The sequence below is a fragment of the Nannospalax galili genome, unplaced genomic scaffold, assembly GCF_000622305.1.
Source record: "Nannospalax galili isolate Female #2095 unplaced genomic scaffold, S.galili_v1.0 scaffold1022, whole genome shotgun sequence".
In the NCBI taxonomy this organism is placed as follows: domain Eukaryota; kingdom Metazoa; phylum Chordata; class Mammalia; order Rodentia; family Spalacidae; genus Nannospalax; species Nannospalax galili.
Genome location: NW_008348201.1, coordinates 201,935 through 227,914, shown reverse-complemented (window position 1 = coordinate 227,914; position 25,980 = coordinate 201,935). Strand labels below are relative to the sequence as shown.

General features: G+C 41.6%; 1 protein-coding gene across 1 annotated transcript in view; it reads left to right on the top strand.

The window, feature by feature from the left end:
• The window catches only part of Gxylt1 (glucoside xylosyltransferase 1), a 43,812-nt gene extending 18,526 nt beyond the window's left edge, over positions 1–25,286 (top strand). The window contains exons 6-9 of the mRNA XM_029569205.1: positions 6,798–7,049; positions 12,212–12,335; positions 13,102–13,274; positions 18,838–25,286. Of these exons, the coding sequence (XP_029425065.1) occupies positions 6,798–7,049; positions 12,212–12,335; positions 13,102–13,274; positions 18,838–18,996 (708 nt within the window). The 3' untranslated portion in view covers positions 18,997–25,286. The remainder of the gene's footprint in view (positions 1–6,797; positions 7,050–12,211; positions 12,336–13,101; positions 13,275–18,837) is intronic.
• Positions 25,287–25,980: the final 694 nt, after the last annotated feature.

The following is a 25,980-nucleotide window of genomic DNA, read 5'->3' as shown; positions in this document are numbered from 1 at the left end:
GCAAAGTTATCTCTTCCAGTTTGAGTTGATTTCACTCAGAATTTAAAATTTGCAGTACTTTTTCAAACTCTTGATATTTAATTTTTTTGTGGTATATTCAGTTTAAAAATAAGTAAATAAAAAAGGCACTTGTTTTTTAATAAGTAAACAAAAGTGCTTATGGTGATAGCAGTGCTGAAGTTAAAGCCTGAGTCCTGGAGGTGTGTGAATTATAGGGAGGGGGTCTTCAGTTGCTTTCATTATTAAGGGATCAAAGTAGCCTGAATGCATTGAGAATGTAGTTTACCACGTCCAGATATCAGTTATATGGAAATTTAAGTTGCAATTATTTTTGGTGTTTTTTTGTTTATTTTGAAACAGCGTCTCTTGTAGCCTAGGCTGGCCTCAAACTTGAGGTGATCTATTGAAGTTTTCTGTTACCCCAGTGATCTTTAAGGCGGTGCTTAAAAATTTTGGATCCCAATCTTCTGAAGTGCTGGGTATATAGGAATACCTTGGAAAGAGACAGGTTTCTTGTTTCCATGGAGCTTGTTGTCTGATGGAGGAGACAGACATTAAACAGGTAGACACAAACACACACACACACACACATACACACACACGTTAGTGAAATTAACAAGTGATTAAAGGAAAACACCAAGTTAATGCCATTTCTCTGCTATTTCTGTTATACTTTATTAACAAGTTTAATGGTTGGTGTTATGGTTTGAAATTTATTGGCTCATTTAACATATCTTGTTAAAATTCTAAGTGTAATTTTAAGTACTAAAGTATTTGAAACCTATCAATTGTCCTTTTTTACATTATTGTTACTTATGCATCGTTTTAACAAGATTTAAGTTAATTGATGGTTTTCCCCCAGTGATACACTGTTGCTGAGCTTACCTTCCTTTGAACTAGGTGGCAAGAGAGCTAATACACACTGTGCCTTTGCTTCCTTTTTCCCCAGCGGAACTGTAGCAGACACTGACACAGTTACTGTGTTTTGGCAGAGGTTGCCAAGCTTGAAGCTATTTTATTTTATTTATATGTAATTTTTGCAGTGCTGGAGATTGGACCTCACGTGTGAGGCAAGTACTCTATCACTGAGCTAAATGACCAGCTGCCTTTTTACTTTTTGAGGCAGTGTCTCCCTAAGCTGCCCAAGCTGGTCTTGAATTCAAGATCCTCCTACCTCAGCCTCCTGAGTAGTTAGGTGTCACCTGAGTTCTCTCAGGGTCCCATGCTCCTGATACTGGTAGATAAACCACACAACACATCTTTATCTGAATTTTGCATAGTTTATACCTTTGCGGGTGGGGGAGACTAAGAAAGAAATGAACACCTGGCACCCAGCTCTGCACGCCTTGGCTTGCCGTTGAGCTGGATCACTTTTGCCCGCAGTCTGCTTCATCTTGCGTCCCCGCATGCCCACATACCCCACAGAGTTCCGTGAGGGGTCCACAGTGTCCTAGAGAGGTCCCCCGCTGCCCCATGTTTTCCAGGGAAGGCTGGCTTACCTGCTCCCTGTTCCCTGCTTCCCAGAATGGAGCCAAATCCTCCTCCTTTCGTACCAATCTCCTGTCACACTAGGCTCCACCCTTTTTCCCAGGGTGCCCTGTACTTGCCCATGGTATGTTAGAGGAAGTCTGGAGGAATAAATCATTTTCAGGCTACTCTCCACCCGTCCTGTGCTCTTACAATCTTTCCGCCAATCTTCCGTAAGGGTCCCTGAGCTTGGAGGGGGTAACAGATGTAAGGCGATCTTTTTTGTATCATGGCGAGTTAGTGACTTCTTGGGCTTCCCTGTCATTCATCTTCAAGATGTGGCTGCTGATCTGTCTCAGTGGTGTTTCCCCTACTGTAAAGACAAATGGAAGGAAGTAGACACATCTAAACAAACATGAATGTAAATACAAATGCCTAGAAGATGTCGCAGTAGGTATACTATATTCATTAAACAGCATATTTGCAATGGCTTCCCTGTTGGGGCCTGTAGCCTTTCCTGACACAGGGGATTGGCCTGGTGTACAGAACCTGATGTGTGTTCCACCCCTAGGCATGGGCCTTATCCAATTAGAAATTTGTCAGTAGTACGTGTGTTAGTTGAGCCGTTATTGCACTTGCAGGCAGTGCTTGGCAGGTCCACAGTGTGCAGCATGCGGGGTCCATTGTTGAGTAGAATCATAGGGGACCCTTTCTTCCCCAGCCATTTGTATATCACCTTCTGGTACTATGAACGTCATCCATCCAGTAGCACGGAGTTTTTGGCTTAGTCTCAGCTCCATCTTTTCTTTTCCTCCCGCTCTCACATCATGCAGTGTCTTCAGCAACATGGCCTTACCAACCTTTCTAGTGTACAGCTGACATTAGTGGCAATAGCCTTGGTGAATTTGAGGACCTCAACAGCTTATAGGGGGGCAACCCACCCCTGGTACTGTAGTTTTTCTTAACAGTTTTTTTTTTTTTGGTCTTTGTCCTAGTTTGTTTCTCTATTGCCGTGACAAAACACTCTGACCAATACCAACTTGGGGAGGAAGGGGTTTATTTAGCTTACATCTCCCAGGTTGTAGTTCATCAGGGAGCCCAAGGTAGGAACTCAGGGCAGGAACCTGGAAGCAGGAGCTGGAACACAGGCCATGGAGGAATGCTGCTTACTGGCTTGTTCCCCTGGCCCCTGCTCAGCCTGCTTTCTTATGCAACACAGGCCCACCTGCCCAGTGGTGGTCCCACCCACAGTGGGCTGGGCCCTCCCACATCACTCATCAAGAAGATGCCCTTCAGACATGGCTACAGGCCAGTCCAATAGAGGCAATTCCCTGATTGAGGCTCCCTCAACCCAGATGTGTCAAGTTGACACTAAAGCTATCCAGCACAGTCTTTTTGAGACAGGGTCTCCCTGTAGCCCCAGCTGTCCTGGAACTCACTTTGTAGACCAGGTCAGCCTTTAACTCACAGAGATCCGCCTGCCTCTGCCTTCTGAGTGCTGGGACTAAAGGTGTGCACCACCACACCCGGCCTTAACAGTTTCATAGTTTGGGAGCCTCTGTTTTTATCTTACCCAACCATAAAAGTCCCAAGAATCTTACAGCTATAGCTGGCCTTTGTTTCTTCAGGTATCTTTCAAATGGGTTTCACATCCGTAAAACACTCAAAGGTTAACATCATATATTAAATGAATCATAGACAAGGTCTAACACAGCATGGAAAGGTTTTGTTCATTTGTATTAATTGCTTTCTCCATAGATCTCTGTTAGGTACATAGCATGGGTAAGAGGCATTCATTTGATTAATTCTTTACCATCTTTAGTTATCCCTTTGGGGTCATTCTATATTCTTGGGATTTTACATGGAGTCTCTTTGTATCTTCTTGTCCTTGATATATTTACAGGTGTTGGCTCCAGCTGTCTGACTCTCACTAGACTAAGCAGGCAGAGGTGGTCGCTTGTCCCTGCTGCACCTGTTGGTTTCCTGAGTCAGGCAGGCCCTGGGTTTCCCTCCTGGATGTGACCATATCTCCTGCCTTTTGATTGACCATACTTGGCTGCTGGGGGAGGCCCTGGTGGGAAAACTGCCTCTACTCCTAGCATAGCCTTTCTCAGGAGAGAAGTGTACCTTATTTAATCTTTGGGGATCCTTAAACGCCCTTGGGACAGTATTTATCCTCTGAATGCCTTTTGTAAACTGTTCTTCTGGCTTTAAAGCCTTCTAGAAACTCCTTAGTACTGAATTTGGTTTTCTATCAATTTTTTTCTTTGGGAATTTGGGCTCGACATAAGCCTTGCCACATTTGTCTTTGAGTAACGCAAATGGACCATTTCTTCTATCTGGTCTTTTTTATATCTCTTGTGGGGTGTTCTGTTATTCTACAGACACATTTTACACGTTGGTCACAGTCACTTAGATCTGCTAAAGCCTCTCTCACTTTACAGAGATCCTGTCCCATTAAAGGGCTTAGCAAAACCATTAAAGCTCCGTACCATTCTTGAGGTCCTAGTTGAATTAATCTTTCCTTTATATCTCTGGTGAACAGTCTTATCTAGCCCAGTAAACTGGGCATCATATATTGCTTTTCTCATACCTAGTTCTCTCAGTAATGCCTGTTCCTCTTTTATAGTCCTCCAGTCTCTGTTAATTATGGAAGTTTCCTTTGGTGATGACCATGTATCTTTAATGCCTTCAACCGGCCATCCCATTAAGGACTGCTCCCCCCTGCATTGGCCTAGGTTGCACAGCCTATATCGCAAGAATGGATGGGTAGTTATATAACTCAGCTGTGAAACTTCTGAAGGACTTAGACTGATGTTATTTGCGCCCATGTCCCATACAATCACAAGCCATGTGGTGAGGGGCTTGCTTGTAAGTTTTTCCTAGTTTTAACAGTTCCAGTGTGGAGTATTTCCTAGCTACATTACTGCTAGCTGGCTTTCCTTTCTGTATCAAAGGTTGAATCTGAGGGGCAGCTTTAGCTACTTTTATTTTTCTGTCTTTTTTCTGGAGTCCTTGGACCTTATACAATTTAAATGTCCCTTTTTTTTCCCCTCTCTCAAGTTCTGTAACTAAATCTGCCAGCACCTCCCCGGCCTTTTCAGCTTCCCTTGCCAGGGCCACGTCTTTTATTATGCAAAGTGGCCATGTTCCCTCTCTGGGTTCTCTGCTTATGTCCCAGGCCTGTAAAAGTTTTTCTAGCCTTTCTATAACCTTTAACAAATTTTCATATACCCACAACTGGGCTATTTCCCCACATTTACAACACAGCTGTGGCCCACCCGTTTGCGTGGCTGGACCCTTTTTAGTTACATATTTTATAATCCACTGTAAGGTCCACATCAGCACCGCCCTGAGCTCCCTCGCATTTCCCAAACTCCTGTGGTTTATCTTTTCCAGCGCCATCATCCTGCCAGCTGTGCCAGTTTGTCGCCCAAGTTCTCTTAGGGTCCCATGCTCCTGATGTGGGTAGACAAACTACATAACACATCTTTGTCTGAATTTTGCATAGTTTATATCTTTGGTGGAGGAGGGGAGTGACTTATGAAGAAACGAACACCCAACACTAGGCACCCAGCTCTTCTGGCTCAGCCCGCCATTACAGATCACTTTTACCCACGGCCTGCCTCATCTTGCGTCTCTGCATGCCCACTCACTGTCTCGACTGCTCCCTGTTCCATGCTTCCCAGAGTGGCTCCAAATCCTCCTTTTGTTCCAATCTCCCGTCATGCTAAGCTCCACCCTTCTTCCCAGGGTGCCCTGCGCTTGCCCATGGAGGAATAAATCATTACAGAGCCTGTGCCACCAGGTCTGCCTTTGAACTTGAAGCTTTATGTAGTGTCTTAGTCTTCCAAGGATATATTAATGTATAAATGCACAATGTTTTATGGTACAGAAGCAGAATATTGATATTAAAAACAATTCTTGGGCTAGGTATGACCCTCGGTCTAGTAATCCAGCCCTCCTTGGGAGACTGAGGCAGGAAGATCACAGGGCGTTCAAAGACCAGCCTGGACTGTATTAACAAATACTAGACCAACTAGAGCTACATAATAAGACCCTCTTAAAAAACAAAAAGTAAAAGCAGAAAACAATTCTCACCCCTCTTTTCTTGAGAAGAGACACTCAGAGGTCTGTGGTCAGCCATTAGTGCTTCCCCTTTCTGTTCCTAAATCAGCTGATGTGTGGACTAAGGGAGAAGTAAGGATTTCAACCTGTCCATTGCTCAGGAAGGCAGTGGCTTAAGTTGCAGGAAAAGTAATGGATTTGCAGAGCAGCAGAATGGAGACTAAGGTCGTGTTCTCATTCATGCAGTCTTAACTAAAAGGGTTTCAGGCCTGTCCATCCAGCCTGCTGCCCATGGTCTATAGCTATGCATGGAGCCCAGTACAAAATTATAAATGTACTCAGAACATTAGATTGATTGTTTGTTCGTGTGTGTGTGTGTGGTCTTTGGTAACTTCATTGAGTGGTCTGTTTGCAGGAGTCAGATTTTAAAGTTTGTAAGGCAGTATAAAAATTATCCTTGGGGCTGGAGAGATGGCTCAGCGGTTAAGAACACTGGTTGTTCTTGCAGAAGACCCGGGTTTGAATCCCAGCAGCCACATGGCAGCTAACAACTGTCCATAACTCCAGTTCCAGGGGACCCGATGGCCTCTTCTGATCTCCGCAGGCATTGCACAACACGGGTGCACTTACCTACATGCAGGCAATACATTCATACCACATAAAATAAAAATAATAAATAAAATATTTAAAAATTATCCTTGAAAATCTCTGTGGAAGGTAGACATTGGAGATTCAGCGTTTCACAACTGCAACGAAGTTAGTTTTGTTTGAAGATCCTGTCCTTTTGATTTATTGGGAGCTAGTACACATGGACATAAGATCAGGTACTCTGGACTAGATAGCTTGGGATCCATTTGCCTCTGCCACCTGCTCATGGCAAAGTGCCTGTGTTACAGGCTGAGAGACAGGTTCAGGAGACTTCTGCTTGCATTGGCTTATGTCTGTATTTACCTTAGGGTGTTACAGTTCAGTATATGATCCACCTCAAGTTCATGTCTTTCCTGTCATGAGAAACAGCTCTTCCCTGACTATGATAATGCCTTTATTTGCCTCATTGTTGAGGTTTTTATTTTGGTTTGTTTTTCTAGCTTTTCTAAAGAAAGTTGATATAAAAATTAGCATAGTATCTATGAATTTGCCAAAAATAACAGATTTCAGAAAAATTTCCTTGAAAATCAATCTAAATGAACTCTTAGGTTTAACTTCTCTAACTGCTTTTATTACATAAAATTACAGCTAATTATTCAAATCTATTTTCATAGTTAATCCTGAAAGAAGTGGACTCGCTGTTGTATGTCGACACTGATATCCTTTTTTTACGACCTGTTGATGATATTTGGTCTTTACTAAAAAAATTCAATTCCACACAAATTGCTGCGATGGCACCCGAGCATGAGGAGCCTCGAATAGGCTGGTACAATCGCTTTGCTCGACATCCATACTACGGGAAAACGGGAGTCAACTCTGGAGTCATGCTGATGAATATGACACGAATGAGAGGGGCACATTTCAAGGTACGGTGCTGGTACAAGTAGTCAGCTAATGTTTCACTTTTCCTCCTGAAATTATTTGCTTTCCAATTGAGTTTTGTTGTTGTTAAGACCTAGACTAAACTAGGGGCTAGAGAGCAGTTGGGCAGAGGGGTTAAGAGCAGTTGCTGTTCTTGGAGAGTTTGGTTTCCAGCACCCATGTCAGATGGCTTACAACCACTTTAACTCCAGCTACGGGGGATCTGATGCAGTCTTCTGACCTCTGGGAGCAGGTACACATTTGTGCGTGAACACACATACACAAAATAATAAAATATTACATACACACCTGTATGTAGACTAAACTGTTCAATTTTTTTTCTCTATTTAGGGTAATTGGGGAAAAGTGTGTTCATAGTATTCTGTGGTAGAAAATTGCAGTGGGTCACATCTGATGGCATTTCTTATGGTGAAGCAGTGTGCCAAGTAGTTACTGTCCTCTTCCTAGATTGTCTGTGCAAGAAGCCGCCATCCTTCTACAATCCCACAGCCGTAAGGAACTTGAATCTAAAGTGATATTATCTTAGGGCAGAGTTGGGGCTGTCCGAATAGACTCTGCAGCCTGTTGGTCTGGTTCAAACCTCATCACCAATACAGTCAGAGTTCTTTAAAGGAACAGAACTGATAGAATGAAAACGTACATTAAAAGGGGGTGATAGGTTCTGAGTGATCCAACAATGACTGACTTACTGGAGAGGCTGAGAATTCAGTAGTTGCTTAGTCTGCAAGGCTAGATGTCTCAGCTGTTCAAGTCTAGTGCTGAGGACCTGGATGTTTCCTAGAGAACTGCTGGTCTTCAGTCCATGTTGGAAGCTTCATGAAGCTGGTTCTAATATCAGCGAAGGTAGGGCAAGCAGGCAGAAAGCACAAACTTCGATGTCTTCTTTTTTTTTATTTTTGGTCTTTTTGACACAGGGTCTCCCTGTAGCCCTAGCCAGCCTGGAACTCACCATGAGGACTAGGCTAGCCTTCAATTCATGGAGATCTGCCTGCCTCTGAGTGCTGGGATTAAAGGTGTGTGCTACCATGCCCCAGCTAAACTTCATGTTCTTTTATCTGGGCCACCACCAGAATGTTCTCCCTACACTTAAGGTGGTTTTTCCAGCTTCAGATAATCTGATCAAGAAAGTCCCTCACTGAGCTGGGCGAGGTGGCGCACGCCTATAGTTCCAGCGCTTGGGAAGCAGAGGCAGGTGGATCTCTGTGAGTTCAAGGCCAGCCTGGTCTACATAGTGAGTTCCAGGATAGCTGGGGCTACAGGGGACCCTCCTTTAAAAAGACAAAAAAAAAAAAAAAAAAAAAAAAAAAAAAAAGTCCTTCACAGGAGTGCTTAGCTGTTGGCATTTTAGTTGACTCCATATCTAGTCAGGTTGACAACTGAGATTAGCCATCATAGCACCTTAGCAATTCAGTCACTTGGGGTAAGTTTTGGCTATCTCAGGGCTTTTCTCTTATGTAACATGGAGCAGTAACAATACCCAGGCTTTAAGCCTTTTGTGAAGATTAAGTGGATTAAAACTGGCTGGCCAGGTTCCTTTGCCAGCACCCACATTGGGTAGCTCGCAGCCTCCTGTGACTCCAGTTTCAGGGGATCTGATGTCCTCTCTGCCTCTGTGGGTACTGCACACATGTGGGTTTCCATACACTCAGGCACACACATATATAAAGTAAATAGGTACATAAATCTTTAAAGACATGCCCAGTACAGAGCATGACATTTTGTAAACTTTTTAAAATATAAAGTAAAAATAGTGACACCACCTGTTACTCTCTTTGCTATTTATTCCTTTGTATCTAGTTAGGAGTAAATTAAAGGATTTTATGAGTCTGTATATATACTTGCAAGTGTGTGCATTTTTCAGATATTTTTCTGTGGCTTTGGTAGATCAGAATTTATATCATTTTCATTTTTCCTTTCTACATACCTGTTTAAATCTTCACCCCATTTAGAGTTGCTTTAGTATGAGCAGTAGATCTGCTGGTAGCTGTCATCACTGTGTGTTAGTGTTTGTTTGTCTTAGAACCCTGTAGCACCCTCATACTTACAGTCTGTTGATCAAGTAAGCTTTGTTTTTCTAGCTTTCCCTTTTCTGAATATTTACCAAATCTTGGTTTTTATAAGTATTTTATTTATTATTTTTATTTTATGTGTATGAGTGTATTGCCTGCATGTGTATAAGTGCACCTGTGTCGTGCAGTGCCCACAGAGGACAGAAGAGGGTGTTGGATTGCCTGGAACTGGAGTTACAGACCATTGTTAGTCACCATGTGGGTGCTGGGAATTGAACCCTTTTCCTCTACAAAGGCAGTCGATGCTTTTAACTGCTGAGCCATCCCTCCAGCTCCAAAATACTGATTTTTAAATAGTTTGTCTCCCAGAAGTGAATGCATTAATGAGACCAGTGCTGGGTTGGCATCTGCTCTTGTTTAACAACACTGTTAGTTTGCTGTTGTATTTTGAATTTTTAGATATCATGGACCATAAGCTTTATTATCTGAAACCAGCATAATAACATGATTCCTATTTTCTGATTAACAGTCCTTATTATTTCTGATTTTAGCCTGTGCTTGGTAATATTATGCCAGAAGATGGTGCTATAAGATTACCTACTAAGAAACATGTGACTTCTTAGTAACTGCATTTTAAATTTGTAGAATTATGAGTTTAGTGCTGTGAAGAACTGTGGAGATATAACTACTTGATTTTAAAAGTTAAAATAGAGCTTTGTAATTCAAGTTTATTACTACTTTGAACTTTTACTTAAATACATTGGTAGTTTTCCCTCTCCTCTTTTCTTTTTGTTACTAGTATGTTTTAAACCAGGTAGAGTTGTAGATAAGGGGCTTTAGATAATTTCTACACCATCAAATGTTTTTTTCTTCTTTTTAAGGTTAATTTTTATCTTTAGTTACATGTCTATAAATGGGTATGTGCGCACATGTGCAAGTAGTCACAGCTACTCTCATGGTTAAAGCTCTTGATTCTCAGAGGACAGCACTGTACACCTGATGTTTATTACTCTACACCTTATTCTCTTTAGACAGGGTCTCTCACTGAACTTCAGCCACTTTGGATGGCTGGCAAGTCCAAATGATCGTCCTGCTTGCTGACCCCTGCCCAGTGCTGGGGTTATAGGCACATGTGGCCACTACTGGCTTTTTTATGTCAGTGCTCTTACTCACTGAGCTATCTCCCTAGTCCCCTGAAAGTCTTTTCATATCATTCGTAGTCATTTCTGTTTCCTGTCTTTGTGACTGACTAGCTTATTTATATCCAATAACATTCATACACACACACACACACACACACACACACACACACACAAATACACACATATTTCAAGATGAGTAGTATGTTCTTAAAATGAGCATAGTTTTGGTATCTATGTTAGGGTCAGAATTGTTTGGACTTGAACCTGTGGGAATATGGTAAGGAGTGGTTAGACAGTGTCTTGCACATGTTTCTGCTTGGTGTTGGTTATTATGTTTACCTCAACCACTATTCATTTGTAATTAGAAATTCAAAGAAACCATTGTAAATTGATAAATGACATACATACAACTAAAGTTAAACACTAAAAAACAATATGCCTTCCAGCACTTGGGAGGCGGAGGCAAGAGGCTTGAGGCCGGTGAGTTTGAGGCCTGCCTGGGATACACAAGACTGTGTCTCAAAAAATAAATAAATAAATAAATAAATAACTAAAGTGCCAGGCATGGTGGTGCATGCCTTTAATCCCAGCACTCAGGAGGCAAGAGGATCTCTGTGAGTTCAAGGCCAACCTGCTCTACATAGTGAGTTCCAGGACAGCTAGGGCTACAGGGAGACCCTGTCTCAAAAAGACCAAAAAAAATAAAAAAAATAAAAAAAGCTTGACAAAAATTGGATTGGAGAGGATGGGGAAATGCAGAGTGAGGAGTAGAAGTATATTAATCTTGTGTCTATCTTGAGCGTAGCACTCCCTGAGGGGATGCATTCCTGAGACGTTGGGTTGTTGGGTGAACTTTCCTGGGGTATAGAGAGATGAGCAAATGCTGCCTTATACCAGATAGGGCACCAGTGACACCAGAGAAGTGGTCACTTACAGGATCAGGGAAGGGTAAGGGATTACCTAGAGAAGCATGAGTAGCCATGGGTGGATTCACCCCTAAAGAAAGGTCTGTCTCATTAGCAACCACTAACCACTTAAATACCCTTGAGGAGAGGCTGGGCCTCGTAAGCAGCAACTCCTCTTCATGACTGAACAGGAATGGGCCCAGGTAATCACAGCTGCTGAGAGTTAAAGAGGACAGTGACCATATTATATATGCTCAAGAGGATAGCATTTCACAACATGGGTAGTACTGAACTCTATACACTTAGCTGTAATAAAGTTTAACTATAAATTAGACACAGTAACAGATGAATAATAAGAAAAAATAGGGGCCTGGAGAGATGGCTCGGGTTGAGAGCACTGGCTGCTCTTGCAGTGTACCGACCTGGGTTCAGTTCCCAGCACCCATGTAGCAGCTTGCAGTTGTCCATAACTCAAGTTCCAGGGGATCTTCCTCATCAAGTACCACATGTATGTGCACTCTCCACCACACACACACATATATTTAAAATATAATTAAAAGTAAATATTAAAAATAACTATAGCAGTGTATTATAATAAATTTATATAAATGTCTTTTCACCTCAAAATCTTATTTTACTGAGGAACTCAGCAACCTTGCCTTATCAGGTCAAAAGCTTTCAAACATGGGTGTGATGGTGCATGCTTATAATTTTAACACTAGAAGCAGGGAGAGTTTGAGGATAGCCTGGACTAAAGACTTTCAAACACACAAGCGTGCACACACATACACACACACACACACACACACACACAAATTAAAAAAAAAAAATTTAGAGTCCTTAAAATTCAAATATAATAGTTGAACTAGCATTGCTTTTTCTTGGCTCCCTTTGCTTTGTTTTGTCACTGCTGTGGATGCCTTCGGGCTTCTTTTGCTAACTTCCTGCCTCTTGTTTGGGGTTATAAATGACACATGATTCTGTAATGGGTTTTCGGTTTTCCTTGTGGCTCTGATGGTTGCTGAGAATGGAGAATTGTGATGATACTATTGGCCTTGGAGTTCTGAGGCTTTTTTGTTTTTACCAACAGAATGACATGACTACTGCACAGCTGCAGTGGGGGGACTTACTTATGCCACTGCTTAAAAAGTATAAGCTGAACATCACCTGGGGCGATCAGGATCTGCTAAACATCATGTTTTTTCATAATCCAGGTAATCATTTAAATGTAGTTTATTCTTTTTATTTGTTAAGACACTATGGATTCAACTCAGTCAAGATGAGGAACAGTGTGCTGTGGCTATACCATCTGGCAGTGCTCACTTAGCATCTGATGCTTAGTGATCGATAAAAAGTAGCCTATGAAGAATAGGGTTGATCAGGACAAAGCGGAGTTTATTAGCAAAAGAACACGTGGGACAGATTCCCTTCTGGGCAGGGAAAATATCTACCTGGGTCGTGAGCTGGGGGGGGGCTCAGGTGGTGCAGAAGGCAGGAAGATATTGGGGGGGGTGGTGGGGTGGGGAGCAGGAGAGCAGGACTGTTAAAATCTGTCCTTTTTTAGAGATCAAAGGGGAAGCCTGCTGTGTTGGCCAAACAGTAGAGAAAAGTCTGCTTCTCTTGACTTCAAAGACCAGGGCGCTTATCATCTTGGTTTCCTTTTCTCAGGAGCTTGAGAAGTCCCTGAGACACTGTTGGTGAGGGGGTGGGGCTATCTGAACCTTAACACTTAGCATGTGATGCTTAGCGTTGTGATGCCTCAGTTCGGTCCTGAGTAACACAGGAACACATTTGTTTGATATTTTGCTTATATTAAATATTTACATTTAAGGCAGAATAAGGCTTTTTTTTGAATATTGTTTTGGTTGAGAAACATCTAGATGACAAGTGTAATTTCTTTTAAACTAAACTTTTGCAGAATTCTGTAGACTTGGGGAGTATGTGCTTTGTTTTCTTACTCTTTGGTTTTTCTTCGTGCAGAAAAGCTTTTTGTTTTTCCATGTCAATGGAATTACCGGCCAGATCACTGTATATATGGAAGCAACTGCCAGGGAGCAGAGGAAGAAGGAGTCTTTGTGCTTCATGGAAACAGAGGCGTTTACCATGACGACAAGCAGCCAGCATTTAGAGCTGTTTATGAAGCACTGAGAAATGTAAGTTTTCTTTCCCCCAAGTTTATAATCTTATGAAGAGTCTGCAAATAGAGTAGAGAATGTCCTTAAATCTTCTTGTAAGTTCATTGGCACCCAGAATTTGGCCATTTGCTGTTCACTTTCCATACATTTCTGAACCATCTTCCAGTAAATTGTACGTTCTCTTCACCCCTGAAATCTAGAGTGTGTTTTACTTAGTGAGACTAAGGACATCCCCTTATTAACCATTTTATAGATACAAAACTCAGAAAATGAAATGTGTTGGCCTTGTGTTCCTGCTCTCTTTTGATTAATAAACAGCCTCTTACCAAAGTTTTTCTGCTAGCGTTAGCATCCTCTGACAGCTGATGATTGTCCAGTGGCACAGTCCACAGTTCTTATTGGCATTTAGCATTGCAGTAGAAGGAGAAAGAGGAGCCCTCCTCTGTACTGACTTTAAATTACTTGATCCCCCCCGCCCCCATGGTTTATAGTATTTCCTTCTGGTTGTGTTGGTGCTGAAGGTATTCCTGATTTGACTCTTTGGAGCCCCTTGGACACTTGTGCCCTTTTGACATGTCCTCATCAGTTTTTGACTACCTTCTTTATGTTTTAACAAAATAGTCCAGGTTTATTTAGACTTGGCTTTGGGTGGCTCTGAATTTGGTCACCTGTCAGAGGTGCCCTTTTCTCTCTGGAAGTTACATAGATTACTGTTTTGCTTCTATAGTAGGCAGGATTCTTTAGAGGAACAGAAACAGGGTGGGGGGATGACATTAGATTGCCTTACAAGATAGGGGCTGGGTAGACCAATAATGACTGCATACTTAGGCAGAGAACTCAGTAGCTGCTGACTCAGTCCAAGAAGCTGGGTGCTGCAGCAGTCCAGTCTGGAGTTGAAAGTCTGGAAGATTCCTGAAGAGTAGTTGGCATTGAGTCCACTTATAGAAGCCTAAAGAAACTGGAGTCTGAGTGGAGAATCACTGCAGCCATGATGGACATGCCTTTTCAGGGGACACAGGGAAGGCTGCTGCTTCTCTTTGGGAACTCTGTCTTGACCATCCTTGGAAGGTGCGACCATGTTCCATCCTCAGCTGATCCTTTCTGGAAACTCACAGAAACATTTCTCCTAAGTGGTTCTAATCCAATCAAGTTGATAAGACCAACCATGACAGCTCTAAGCCCTTTTGGGTACAGAGCTAGGACATGGGAGCACAGTCCCAGCCATGCTTCCAGGGCTCTTCCTTGCCTTCTGTTCTGTATTTTATCAGTCCCTTTCAGTGGTACAGTTAGAATCCTGACTCTGACATCAACACATCTCCTTGTTTGTTTAAATCTGTACTAAAATAACTTCAGAAACACTTTATTCACGCACTTTATCTCCGCTTTCCTTCCCCGTATCCCAGCCCAGCTCACTGGAAAAGGTTCAGAGTTTGTTTCCAGTCCTTTGTTCTCTCCCTGCCCTTAGACCAGGACGTGCACTCAATACTGTGTTCAGAAGTTACCAGTGGGCCTGGAGAACTGGCTCGGGTTAAGAGCATGTCCTGTTCTTGGAGAGGACCCAAGTTCAGTTCCCAGCACCCACATCAGGCACCTGTAACTCTGGCTTCCGTAGGCCCAGGCATTCAGGGGTGCAGTGCTCACACACAGATGTACACAGACATAATTAAAAAATAAAAATCTAAGGCCGTGAGACCCTGTCTCCAAAACAAGACAAAACAGATTCTTGCCCAAGTACAAGGAGTGCTAATTTGATGTGCGTGTGAGGGCGGGAAGGACTGCTGGTCCCTGCTGCTTGGTTCACTTGCTGGTCTGTACAGCCTCATGGGCAGCAAGAAAATAAAAACGCTTGACTATGATGTTTGCATGCTTGACTGAGAAAGTCCAGCAGCTTTGCCTTGAAGGGTCAGGGGAAGCATCGTTGAAAAGAAGTTATGTCAGACAGACAAAGCCCTAAAAATAAGAGTTTGCTAAATGAGTGGGCTAGCCTGGATTGAGAACTGCCTGAGTTCAGAGGCTGTGAAATGGTCCCTGAAGAGCGTAATGGGAGGCCGGTACTGTGGATGGTGTGCCATGTTGATGTGTTGGCCACTTTTCCAGAAAGCTGAAGTGTCTTTACTTAGACCTGCACTTCTCAGACCCAAAAGTTAGATGGATGATGGTGTTGCGTGCTGTGGCTTTCCTGTTCTGTTTGCCAAGTTTTTTGTTCAATAAACTTGATAAAGTTGGTAAATAATTAGTTCACCACGATACGGTTATATTTGCTAAAGAATTGTAAATTTTAGTGTTAATTTTCATCCTAATGTAGCAGATCTTTTATGTCTTCAGAAGTTAGTATCGTTTTTAATAATGTTTTATTCTGGATTATCAGTAGGTGATAAAATTGAAGAAAAGTACTTTTAGGGTCCTGGGACTTTTTAGGACCTATAAAAGTGCAATTCTTTTGTTTCCCTTGAGCATTTAAAAAATCTGTTATTAGAGAATTAAATCATCCAAATTTCACTCATTTTTTTTTCCCTTTTGACTTACACCTTCTAAAATATAAGGAATAGTTTAAAGTTAATTACATGTGATTTTGAAAATAGATCTTAGGTTTTAAATGATGTCAAATACTAAATGATCTTTGTGTTTGTTTTGGGTATTAACTACATCATTTTTAACTTAATGAAGTTAATCAGTCTTTTATTGAGCTCTTGGCTTGTTTTATCTTTCCTTATCTATAATTCAGTGAGTGTAATTTTTTTAAATTGCATTCAGACAAGGGTGTTTATGCAAGTTTCAAATAGAAGCTTAGTCATAACCATGGACTGCAGCAAACTATGAATTATAAAGAATCTGAGCCATGTTTAAAACCTGGAACTTACAGCTGTGTCTGCTGCAAATCAGTCTTTATGGTTTATACATATTTTTTAAATAGTGCTGTTCTGTAAATAGAAATATTGTTTAAAACTTGCAAATTCAGAATGGAACAAAGCATTCTGTGCCCCAGGTATTTTTGGCTTCATTCTGTCTCTCACTGATACCCCTTCTTTGACCCAAGTTGTCTCCTACTTCCTTTATCGTAGCCTTGCTTTGTGTTTCCCTTTTCTTTTCCTTCTTTTTCCTTTACTCTCCTTTATTGTGACCCAGTGAGTTTCATTTGGGTTACTGAGCCCTCCCCTCCATGGTTGTGTTGCTGTGCCCAGTCCTGTGCAGGTCTCATGCTGGTAATCACAGCTGCTGAGAGGTCAAGAGGGTAACAGCCATGTCTTGGCTAGAGGATGGCGTTCTATAACCTCCACCCCATCCATCAGCTCCTGCCACTGGTCCCCAGCTTCCCACATCTTTGGGTGTTCCCTGAGTCTTTGGAGGGCCAAGTACTCAGCTGCCCCTCGTTCATCGCACTTTAACAATTTACGAGTCTCTTGGTAATCCCTGCCAACTAAAAAGGAAATTTTTCTTGACTAAAGTTGACCACAGCATTACTCTTTGGTCATAAACAAATATTTAGAAGGTAATTTGAGAGGCATAACATGTCAGTTCAGCAAACAGTAATAATAGCTTCCCTCCTAGGACCTGTGACCTTCTCAGCTGTTAGGCTTTTGACCAGGTTTTCAGTTACCAGTTGTGAATTCCCTCCTGTGGAGCAGGCCTTTAATCCAATCAGAAAGTAGTTGGTTGTCCCGAAAACAGTCTTGTCACTATTGCACCAGTGTGCACACTCAGCAGAGGTTGGTAGTTAGCACATGGGTCCACGGCTGAGTACAACTGTTGGCGGCCATCTTCCCCTAGCAGCTTGCATGCACTTCCAGCACTGTGAAAGCTAGCCAGCTTCCAGCTCCCAGCTCCCTCCCTGCTTCATTTAGAGCTTTGAGTGTATCTCCCTTGGCGCTAGTGAACCTTGGGGTAATTTTAGCTTATTTGCACCTCAGATTTCATGTTAACCCATTTCTTTTGTGATTTTGATTTTCACTGACTTGGAACTTTGATATAATGTGGTCTATTTTCAGACCCATCCATCTTTCTAATAGAAAACATAGTTAGTTGAGAATATTAAGTCAGGGGCTAGAGAGATGTTAAGAGCAGTGGCTGCTCTTGCAGAGGACCCAAGTTCCATTCCCTGCACCCACATGGCAGCTAACAGCCGTCCATAACTCTAGTTTCAGGGGATCCAACACCCTCTTCTGACCTCCACAGGGACTGCACAACACGGGTGCACCTACCTGCATGTAGGCAATATACTCACTCATACACAGAAAATAAAAACAAAATACTAAACAAACACTACGTCAAAAATATACCTGATTAGCTGGGCATGGTGGTGCATGCCTTTAGTCCCAGTACTCGGGAGACAGAGACAGGAGGACCTGTGTGAGATTGAGGCTAGCCTGGCCTACATGGTGAGTTCTAGGCCAGCTGAGACTATAGGGAAACTCTGTCTCAAAAAGACCAAACCATGCGCGTGCTTGCACACACACAATTGAAAATATTAAGGTCTTAAGTTATTTGTACTGCTACAGTGTGTTAAAGCATATTACTTGGGATGTTTATATGTTTTACAGTATAAAAGGAAACTGGTCAGAAACACACTTTGAAATTATTAACCCATCAGCATTTAACAGATGGGTTTCCTGGTTTCCATTTTAGACTTTCATGTGCCAGTAAGAATTCCTGTGAAAAGTACATAATATTTAGCAATTCTTGTTTGCATTTTTAATTGAACCCTTTTGTGCAGTGTATTAATAAGCTTTCCATTATTTTTCTGGGATAAACCGGCTTATACATAGGAGAGGTTGTTTTTCACCTACAGTTTCAGAGATTTCAGTTTGTACTCCGTCTGAGTACTTGCAGTAAGGTGTTATGTCATGGTGGGAGCAGGTAGCTGAGGGAGCTGCTCCCCTCATAGCAGCAAGGACAAGCAGAGAGAGGAAAAAAGAGAGAAGAGGACTGGGAGCCATTACAGTCCCACATCCTTCTAGGGAGTACCCCAGTGACTTCTTCCCACTAGACCACACCTCCTTTACCTACCGGTCATGTCATGGGAGTGGGGGCCCAGTCCAGCATACGCTCTTCTAGATATATAGGCAAGCTATAATACGACGCAGGCAAGTGTCTTTGGGAAATCCCACATTATGGAATAACGTTGTATTCTTCCCACCTGTGCCTCTGTCTGATTAATTTCTAAGTCAGCATCCTGCACCATCACCAGCAGTTTGGAGAGGTGGAATGGGGATAGCCTGCACAGTAAGCCCACACCCATTCTTTTCAAAGGAGTCTTGCTTTTACTAGTTTATCTCACATACCTTCAACAGGACTCAGTTACCGTCTTGTACCAGTCCCCGGGGTCGCCTCTGCTCTTGGAGCTTGTTTTCCCTTGGTTTGGAAGGCCCTTCAGAAGGACTCGGTTACCTCTGACAAAGGGTTCCTTGCTGTGTCATTGTCCCTGTCCTTCTCTAATAGTTTCACTTCATTCAAAGTATGTACTGAACATGTACTTCCTGAGAGATAGTAAATGAAAGCTGTTGATGCTAACCTGACTGAAGAAATTACTTGGAGAATAATTAATGTTTTATGTGTATGTTGCCTGTTATGTTTTTCCCTCTAGTGTTCTTTTGAAGATGACAATGTCCATTCCTTACTGAAACCTTTAGAACTGGAACTACAGAGGACGGTTCATACATACTGTGGAAAAATTTACAAAATATTTATCAAGCAATTGACGAAAAGCATAAAACGTTACGGCACAGCACCAAAGGGCAGGTGACTCTTCGTACTGCTGAATTAAATGGGTGAAACAATACAGCATCAGAGGTTTGTGAAGAGTATGGGAGGAGGTATCTAGGAAGGCATTTTTATCTCCAGAGTAGTTTTTTTCTGAAGAAGTTAAAAGAGAAGTCTCCTCACATAATGAAGAATAACTTAAAATCTTGGGCTCCAGTAAGAAGACCGTTTTGATCTCTGATACTTTGTGACATTACTTGGTGTCATTCCAGTATTGATGGAAACTTTGAATGGTTATAACTTGTGGCTCTTATTCTCAAGTGAGTAAGAATGGTGGGGGTGATGGCTGGAGAGAGTGTACCTCAAACCCAGTGGAGACATTCAAGCTGTGAGCATAGCAATAATTTTATGTCAGCACTAACCTCACTTTAAACGTGAGAAAAAAGTTTACAGGAGCAGACAAGTTCTGTTTCTTAAGAAATGTGAGATAACCAATGTAACCATTGACAATCTGTATGCCCGTTACATTTCATCTCTGTTCTACAATATTTTGTGACAATCGTGTTTAAAATTGTTTGTAGATTTTAAGTTAACTGCACATTAAAAAATTAGCTGTAGGAGAAAGGGGAAATGATGAAAACTTTGAGAAGCGGGTTGAGTACGTATGTGGGGTGTGTGTGTGTGTGTGAGTAGAAAGAAATGTAGTGTTTTCATTTTGTATGTATTAAACTTTTGCCAAACCTAAGCTCTTAAGATATTTGAGGACATTTAAAAATATCACTTTTAAGTGAGAAATGTCAGCTTTACTGGGCATTCTGGAAACAAAATATATGATGCTGATAGTACAATGAGACTCTTAGTGGGAATTACTACAATGGTGGGAAACACAGTGGACCAAAATGCACAAGCTAGTGCTTCTTGTGATCTTAGTTCTAGTGGAATCAATAACAAGTGGTCCATTTAGACTTCCTTCTACCTCAGAATACCTTCCAGGATCCTTTTTAAGAAGCAAATGCACAGAGCCTTACTTTAAATGAGCTGTCATGGCTGATTTGGATTAGAGGATTTTTATATCTAATTATAGAAAAAGCAGTTTGGTCACAATAAGCATATTCCTTTTTTGAATATCACTGAAGACAGTTGCTTTTTTAAAATCTCGAAGATGAGAAAAATTACTCCTTGCTATCTTGACTTGCTATTTACTGTAACTAAAGATTTTGAGTAGTTAGTATATACTGTGCTGAGGCATGTATCTCATCTTACCCAGTGCCACATGATTATCTTCTTTTTCTCTTTAATATTTTAATGCTTAGGTGGAAAAGGGAAAAATGAAGGAACAATTATCATTGATGAAGTTCATGGCCTTTGGCTTTGCAAAGGTTCAGTGCCCATATTGGGAAAGAAGTGATTAGTACAGTTATCTCAATTTCTGCAGTTCAGCCAGGGACAGACTTAGAGAAGGTTTAAAATGCAATCAAAAGCTGATGCCCCTTAGCTGGGCATGGTGGTGCACACCTTTAACCCCAGCACTTGGGAGGCAGAGGCAGGTGGATCTCTGTGAGTTTGAGACCAGCCTGGTCCATATAGCAAGTTCCAGGCCAGCTGGGGCTACAGGGAGCCCCTGTCTCAAAAAGACACACACACACACAACCCCCCCAAACTGATGCCCCATTAGTGACCAGCCTAGTACTCTTCAGACAGAGAGAGAAACAGCTATGACTCCTTGGCAGAATGCCAGGATGAAGTAAGACTGTGAAATGTGTTAGAGTATAGCTTGTTCGGCAGGAAACAGAGCTGCCATTTTGAAATTTGGCCAATGTAGGGAACTCGTTAAAAGTAGATATCCTAGGTATGTTGTGTCTGGGGAAGTGTCTTTAATGAAGAGATTGAAAGATTTACACTGGAGTAATTGGGGCTGTAGCTCAGTAATAGAGTGCTTGCTTAGCATGCTCAGGGTCTAGCACCTGAGCTAAACCAAAAGTCACAGACAGTAGAGCCTAGTAAAGTGATACTCACTGTTCATATCTGTCACCTTAACCACCATTAACGTCACTTAATCCTTTTTTTCTTTTAAAGTCTCAGGCTTCACACCTGATAGCCAGTCCTTAAGCAAGTTTTCTGCTTATCTGAAATCTGCCACATGACATGGTGATTCGGTCCTTAACAAGTTCCTCCAAAGATTTTGGCATTGGCTAGTTTGGGAACCACTGGTAATTAGTTTGCCAACTTGACAGTTGAAGTTAAGATGTCACAATTGGTAAATTGTAGATATAATTTTGAAATTAGAGGAAGCCGTTGGGGTGATTAGCAAGATAATTTATATTAGTAAGTTCCTTAGGATTTGGTTTTTCTTAGTGGAGACTTGGCACTGTGGGCTCCAGTGTGATTGATTGGGTTGGTATAGAATAGATTGTAGGTAGCTGTGGACTTGCTTGTTGTGTGCCTGGCTGCATTGTTACATGGTCTGCCTTGTAGATCAGTGGGAAGTCCTTCATTTGGTCTATTTGCATGCAGCCATAAATTGAAGACTTTTTTTAAAATGTAAAATCATTGATATCACAGAATATAATAGTTTTTAATGCAGTTTCTGAGTTTTACCTTTATGATAATTTTTTTCCATGAGAATTCTTAAAAAATGTAGTTGTGGGCCTGGTGTGGTAGTGCACACCTTTAATCTCCACACTCGGGAAGCAGAAGCAGACAGAACTCTGTGAGATCAAAGACAACATGGTCTACATAGTTAGTTCTAGGCCAGTCAAGGCTACATAGTGAGACTGTCAAAAAAAAAAAAAAATGGAGTTTTGATAGAGGTTACAGATGAACAACATAGGACATTTTCCAGTAGTCTTTAGTAAAATATAGTAAATCTATGCAGCTTATATAAATTACATTATATATTCTTTGAGCCTGTGTGCCAGAACAATTTAGACCTCAGAACTGTACCTGGATTACAGTATTACCAAAGTGGAAAGACTTTAAAATGTATTCAGACTTTATTTGTGTAAAAAGAATTAGTGAAACCTCTGGCAAAAACATTTTGTGATGCATAGTTTAAGAAATCCTTTTTCCCTTATGAGGATAGGAAGTTTGTGGTTGCTGCTGTTTTGGACACTGATTATTCATGGCTCATTTGCCTTCAGTCATATGTTAGTGGACTGTTCTAGTGTGCTCTCTGTTGCTGTGATAAATAGTGTAACTAAGAACAACTTGGCGAGGAAAGGGTATGTTTCAGCTTACAGGTTACAGTTCCATCATTGAGGGAAACCAGGGCAGGAGCTCAAGGCAGGAAACTGGAGGTGGGAACATGGAGGTGGGACTGATGCAGAAATAATGGTGGAGTGCTGCTTCCTGACTTTGCTCAGGCTTACATTCAACTACCTTTTTTAAACAGTCGAGGTCCTCCTACTTAGGGATGGGATCACCCACAGTGGGCCAGGCCTGCCTACATCAGTTAACAAAAAATGCCCCACAGGCCAGTCTGACGGAGGAAATTCCTCAATTGAGGTTCCCTCTTGCCAGATGTGTCAAGTTGACAACCTAGATGAGCCATCACATGATGTAATGACAAGACCAGATTGGGAACTGGATCTGGATTCACTTTTTGTTGGGGACCACAGGCATATCACTTTCTCTGTGCGTTAGGCATTTCTGTGTACTCAATATGCCCATCAACTGTTGCAAGAACATAAGACTCAGAAGAGAGAATGGATTGAAACTACTTCTGTACTCTCGAGCCACACCACGCCACTGTTACTGTTGGAGTTCTGTTTTGCCATGTGGTCCATCTCCTGAGGCCGAGTGCTTTCTGATGTATACCTCCAGTGTGAATTTGCTGATAGTATGTAAGGAGTGGTTTTCAAGGAAGAGAAAGTAGGGAAGAAAAGAATGATGTAAATGAGTAGTCAGGCAAGAAAGAAGGAGAGGAGAGAGAAAGGGCTAAGAGAGACGGAAGATGGAAGTGGAGATGGAGCAGCTGCAGGGAAATTGAGAGGTTGAAATGGAGGAAATAGTGTGCAAACGGTTTCTTTTTGACTTGTGGACCTCCTCCCTAGGTCACTGTGCTTGCCTGATGTCTACAGAGCCAGCGTTACTTGATTTATTGATAGCAGACATGTTTCTTGGTCACATTATTTACCAGTCATTTGTAGAAATGGTCCGACATTTTTTTCTTTCCCTGGATCCCAGTTTGTAAGCCAGGACCTGTGGAAACAACAATTATCTTCTGTTCTAACAATGTCCTTTAGCCATTTCAGATGTTGATTAGGTAAGGCTTTCCAGGGGAAGTGGGGTGGAGGGGACTGCTCCATTATGTCTAAACGGGGCCTAAGAATCTTGTAACAGTTTTCCCTAACCATGCTGTTAGGAGGCTGGGTATGAGAATCATGGCCTTCCCTTGACTAGCCGCTGGAACGACAGGCCACATCTGTTTATTCCTCAGTAGAGATACTTTTAATGGATTAGAAGGACAAGGAGACAATAGAAACACGTTTCTTAAAGACCACTCATTGTCTTTTTCAGATGTGTATATTGTAAAGTACAGTCATCATCAGAACCTCTATGAGATGTTTTAAGAAAGAATGCTGATTGGGTTTTTTTAAATAATGTTTTGGCTTCTTGAGTAAATAGAGAAGGAAAATAGGTGTGCAATATGTCAGGTGTGGGGCCAGTTGTCCATTTGTTAAATGCAATTTCAAGTGTCTTAAAGTAATAATTGCCTTATTACATTTTAATATTTAATAGAAGTAGAATAGAATGGTTATTACAATAGTCACTCTTTTCTGCATTGCCAAAGCAGCCCATTTTCTCTACTAAAGCTGGCTGACCTGATGTTTGTTGTTCTTTAATTAAAGATAAAACTAGATTTAAAAGACTAAGTTACGCCAGGTGTGGTGGCACACGCCTTTAATCCCAGCACTCGGGAGACAGAGGCAGGCAGAACTCTGTCAGTTCAAGGCCAGCCTGGTCTACATAGTGAGTTCCAGGACAGCTAGGGCTACAGGGAGACCCTGTCTCAAAAAGACCAAAAACAAAACAAAACAAAAAAAAGACTAAGTTACATAAACTTATGACAGAAATCTAAAAGCTGTTGTAAGAATTAAAGCTGAGGACAGCGGTACATGACCTAGTATCCCAACTCGGGAAGCTGAGGCAGGAGAACTGCAACTCAAGGCTTGCGTGGCCTGTATGTCGAGATCTTGCCTCAAAAAGACCAAAAAAAAAAAAAAAAAAAGAAAAGAAAAGCTAAAAGTGTGTGTATATATATATATTATGTTACTCAAATATCTAGCAATTAGAGAATCATGAGAAAATATAGAATAGCGTATTGATCTGGGCAGTTAAAAACTGATTGCAAATCAGTGTCAGATTGACTTTTGAAAACTTGTTGGTATCTCATCCCCACTAATAATTCCAAGTACCTTCTGGGATTATTTCCTTAAAATTTTCTGTAAATTTCCATTTGAAGCAGAAAGGAGCTTTGTAAGGAATTTCTCTTTAGTACTGTGAACTGAATACTGTATTGGGGGGGTTAGAATGTCTCTTCTGACATTCTTCTGTCCAACTTGAGAACTGACCGTGTGTAGCTTATCTATGTAGTTGGGATAGATATGTGGGCATGTTCACCATGACAATGCCTTTTAAAAGTTAAGAGAATGCAACAGCATATATGCCATTTAAAAATTAAATTAATTTTGACTATGATAGCTCAGTGGGAATACCTTATTTGGACTGTTAATGAACTTTGACTATAATAGCTGTTTTCAACTTTTGTGTTAAGTCTCTTCAGGGAATACTGAAACACTACATTTCTTGTACAAAACTAATCCAGAACTGTGGCATTGCTGTTGACTGTGTTGTCTGTTCAGAATTTAGTAGAGCATGTTGTATCACATGAATCGTCATTAATATTTGAGAGCTGGGCTAGAGACTTTTGATGAAAGTTGTAACAAGATCTGTGAGGAGATGGTGGACCTCAGAAACTGGAAAAGGGTGCAGGTGTTGGACTTCTCCCAAGCATTTTGCAGAAGTACATTAATCTTTTGAATGGTAGTCCAAAGCCACAGGAGGGTATCCTGGTGTTCTGTGGTGCATAGAAGTCACTGCCTCTAAACTTCTTACATAAAAATATTCTGATTTTATGATATTGTGAATATCTTTTGGTTATTTTTGTATTTTAAAAGTTATGAAAGAGGATATGAAATTATAGATTTTGGTCTAACCTACAAGTATTGAAAGATTGCTTTACACTGTTTTGAAGGGGTTCAGCTCGTATTTTTCTTGAGAAACTTGTTATTACTAAATAAACATATACTCAATAAATGTTGAGTGTTTGCATGTGTCTGGATTATTTTAGCAGTCAGAAAACATTCTGTGGGCTGGAGAGATGGCTCCAGTGGTTAAAAGTGCTTGCTGCTCTTGCAGAGGGCCTGAGTTCTATTCCCAACACCCCTGTTTGGTGCCTCACAACCACCAGAGGAGCTGAGATTTGACTCCCTCTTCTGGCCTCTGGGCACTACACTCATGTGCACCTCCCACCGTACACATAGGCATAATTAAAAAGACAAATGCATTTGAAGACTGGGAAGTGACTCTGCTGCTAAAGAATCCATCACTCAAGCATGAAGACCTGAGTTTGGATCCTGAATATGGTGGCCTGTCTCATAAAGGTTGAATGTGCTGGCACACGCTTTTAATCTCAGCACTCTTGAAGCCAAAGTAAATGGATCTCTGAGTTCAAAGCCAGCCTGGTCTATATAGGGAATTCTCGGCCAGCCAGGGCGACCCATCTCAGAAATGAAAACCAAAACCAGGTGAGAACAATAGAGTAAGGCACTTGGCATCAGGCTCTGTTCTGGACACATTCACAGACATGCACCACATACATACATAGTATTTTAAAAAATTAGAGGCTTGGGCTGGAGTGATGGCTCAGTGGTTAAGAGCACTGGCTGCTCTTGGGGAGGTCCTGAGTTCAATTCCCAGCACCCACATGGCAACTGTCAGTAATTCCAATTCCAGGAGACTCCGA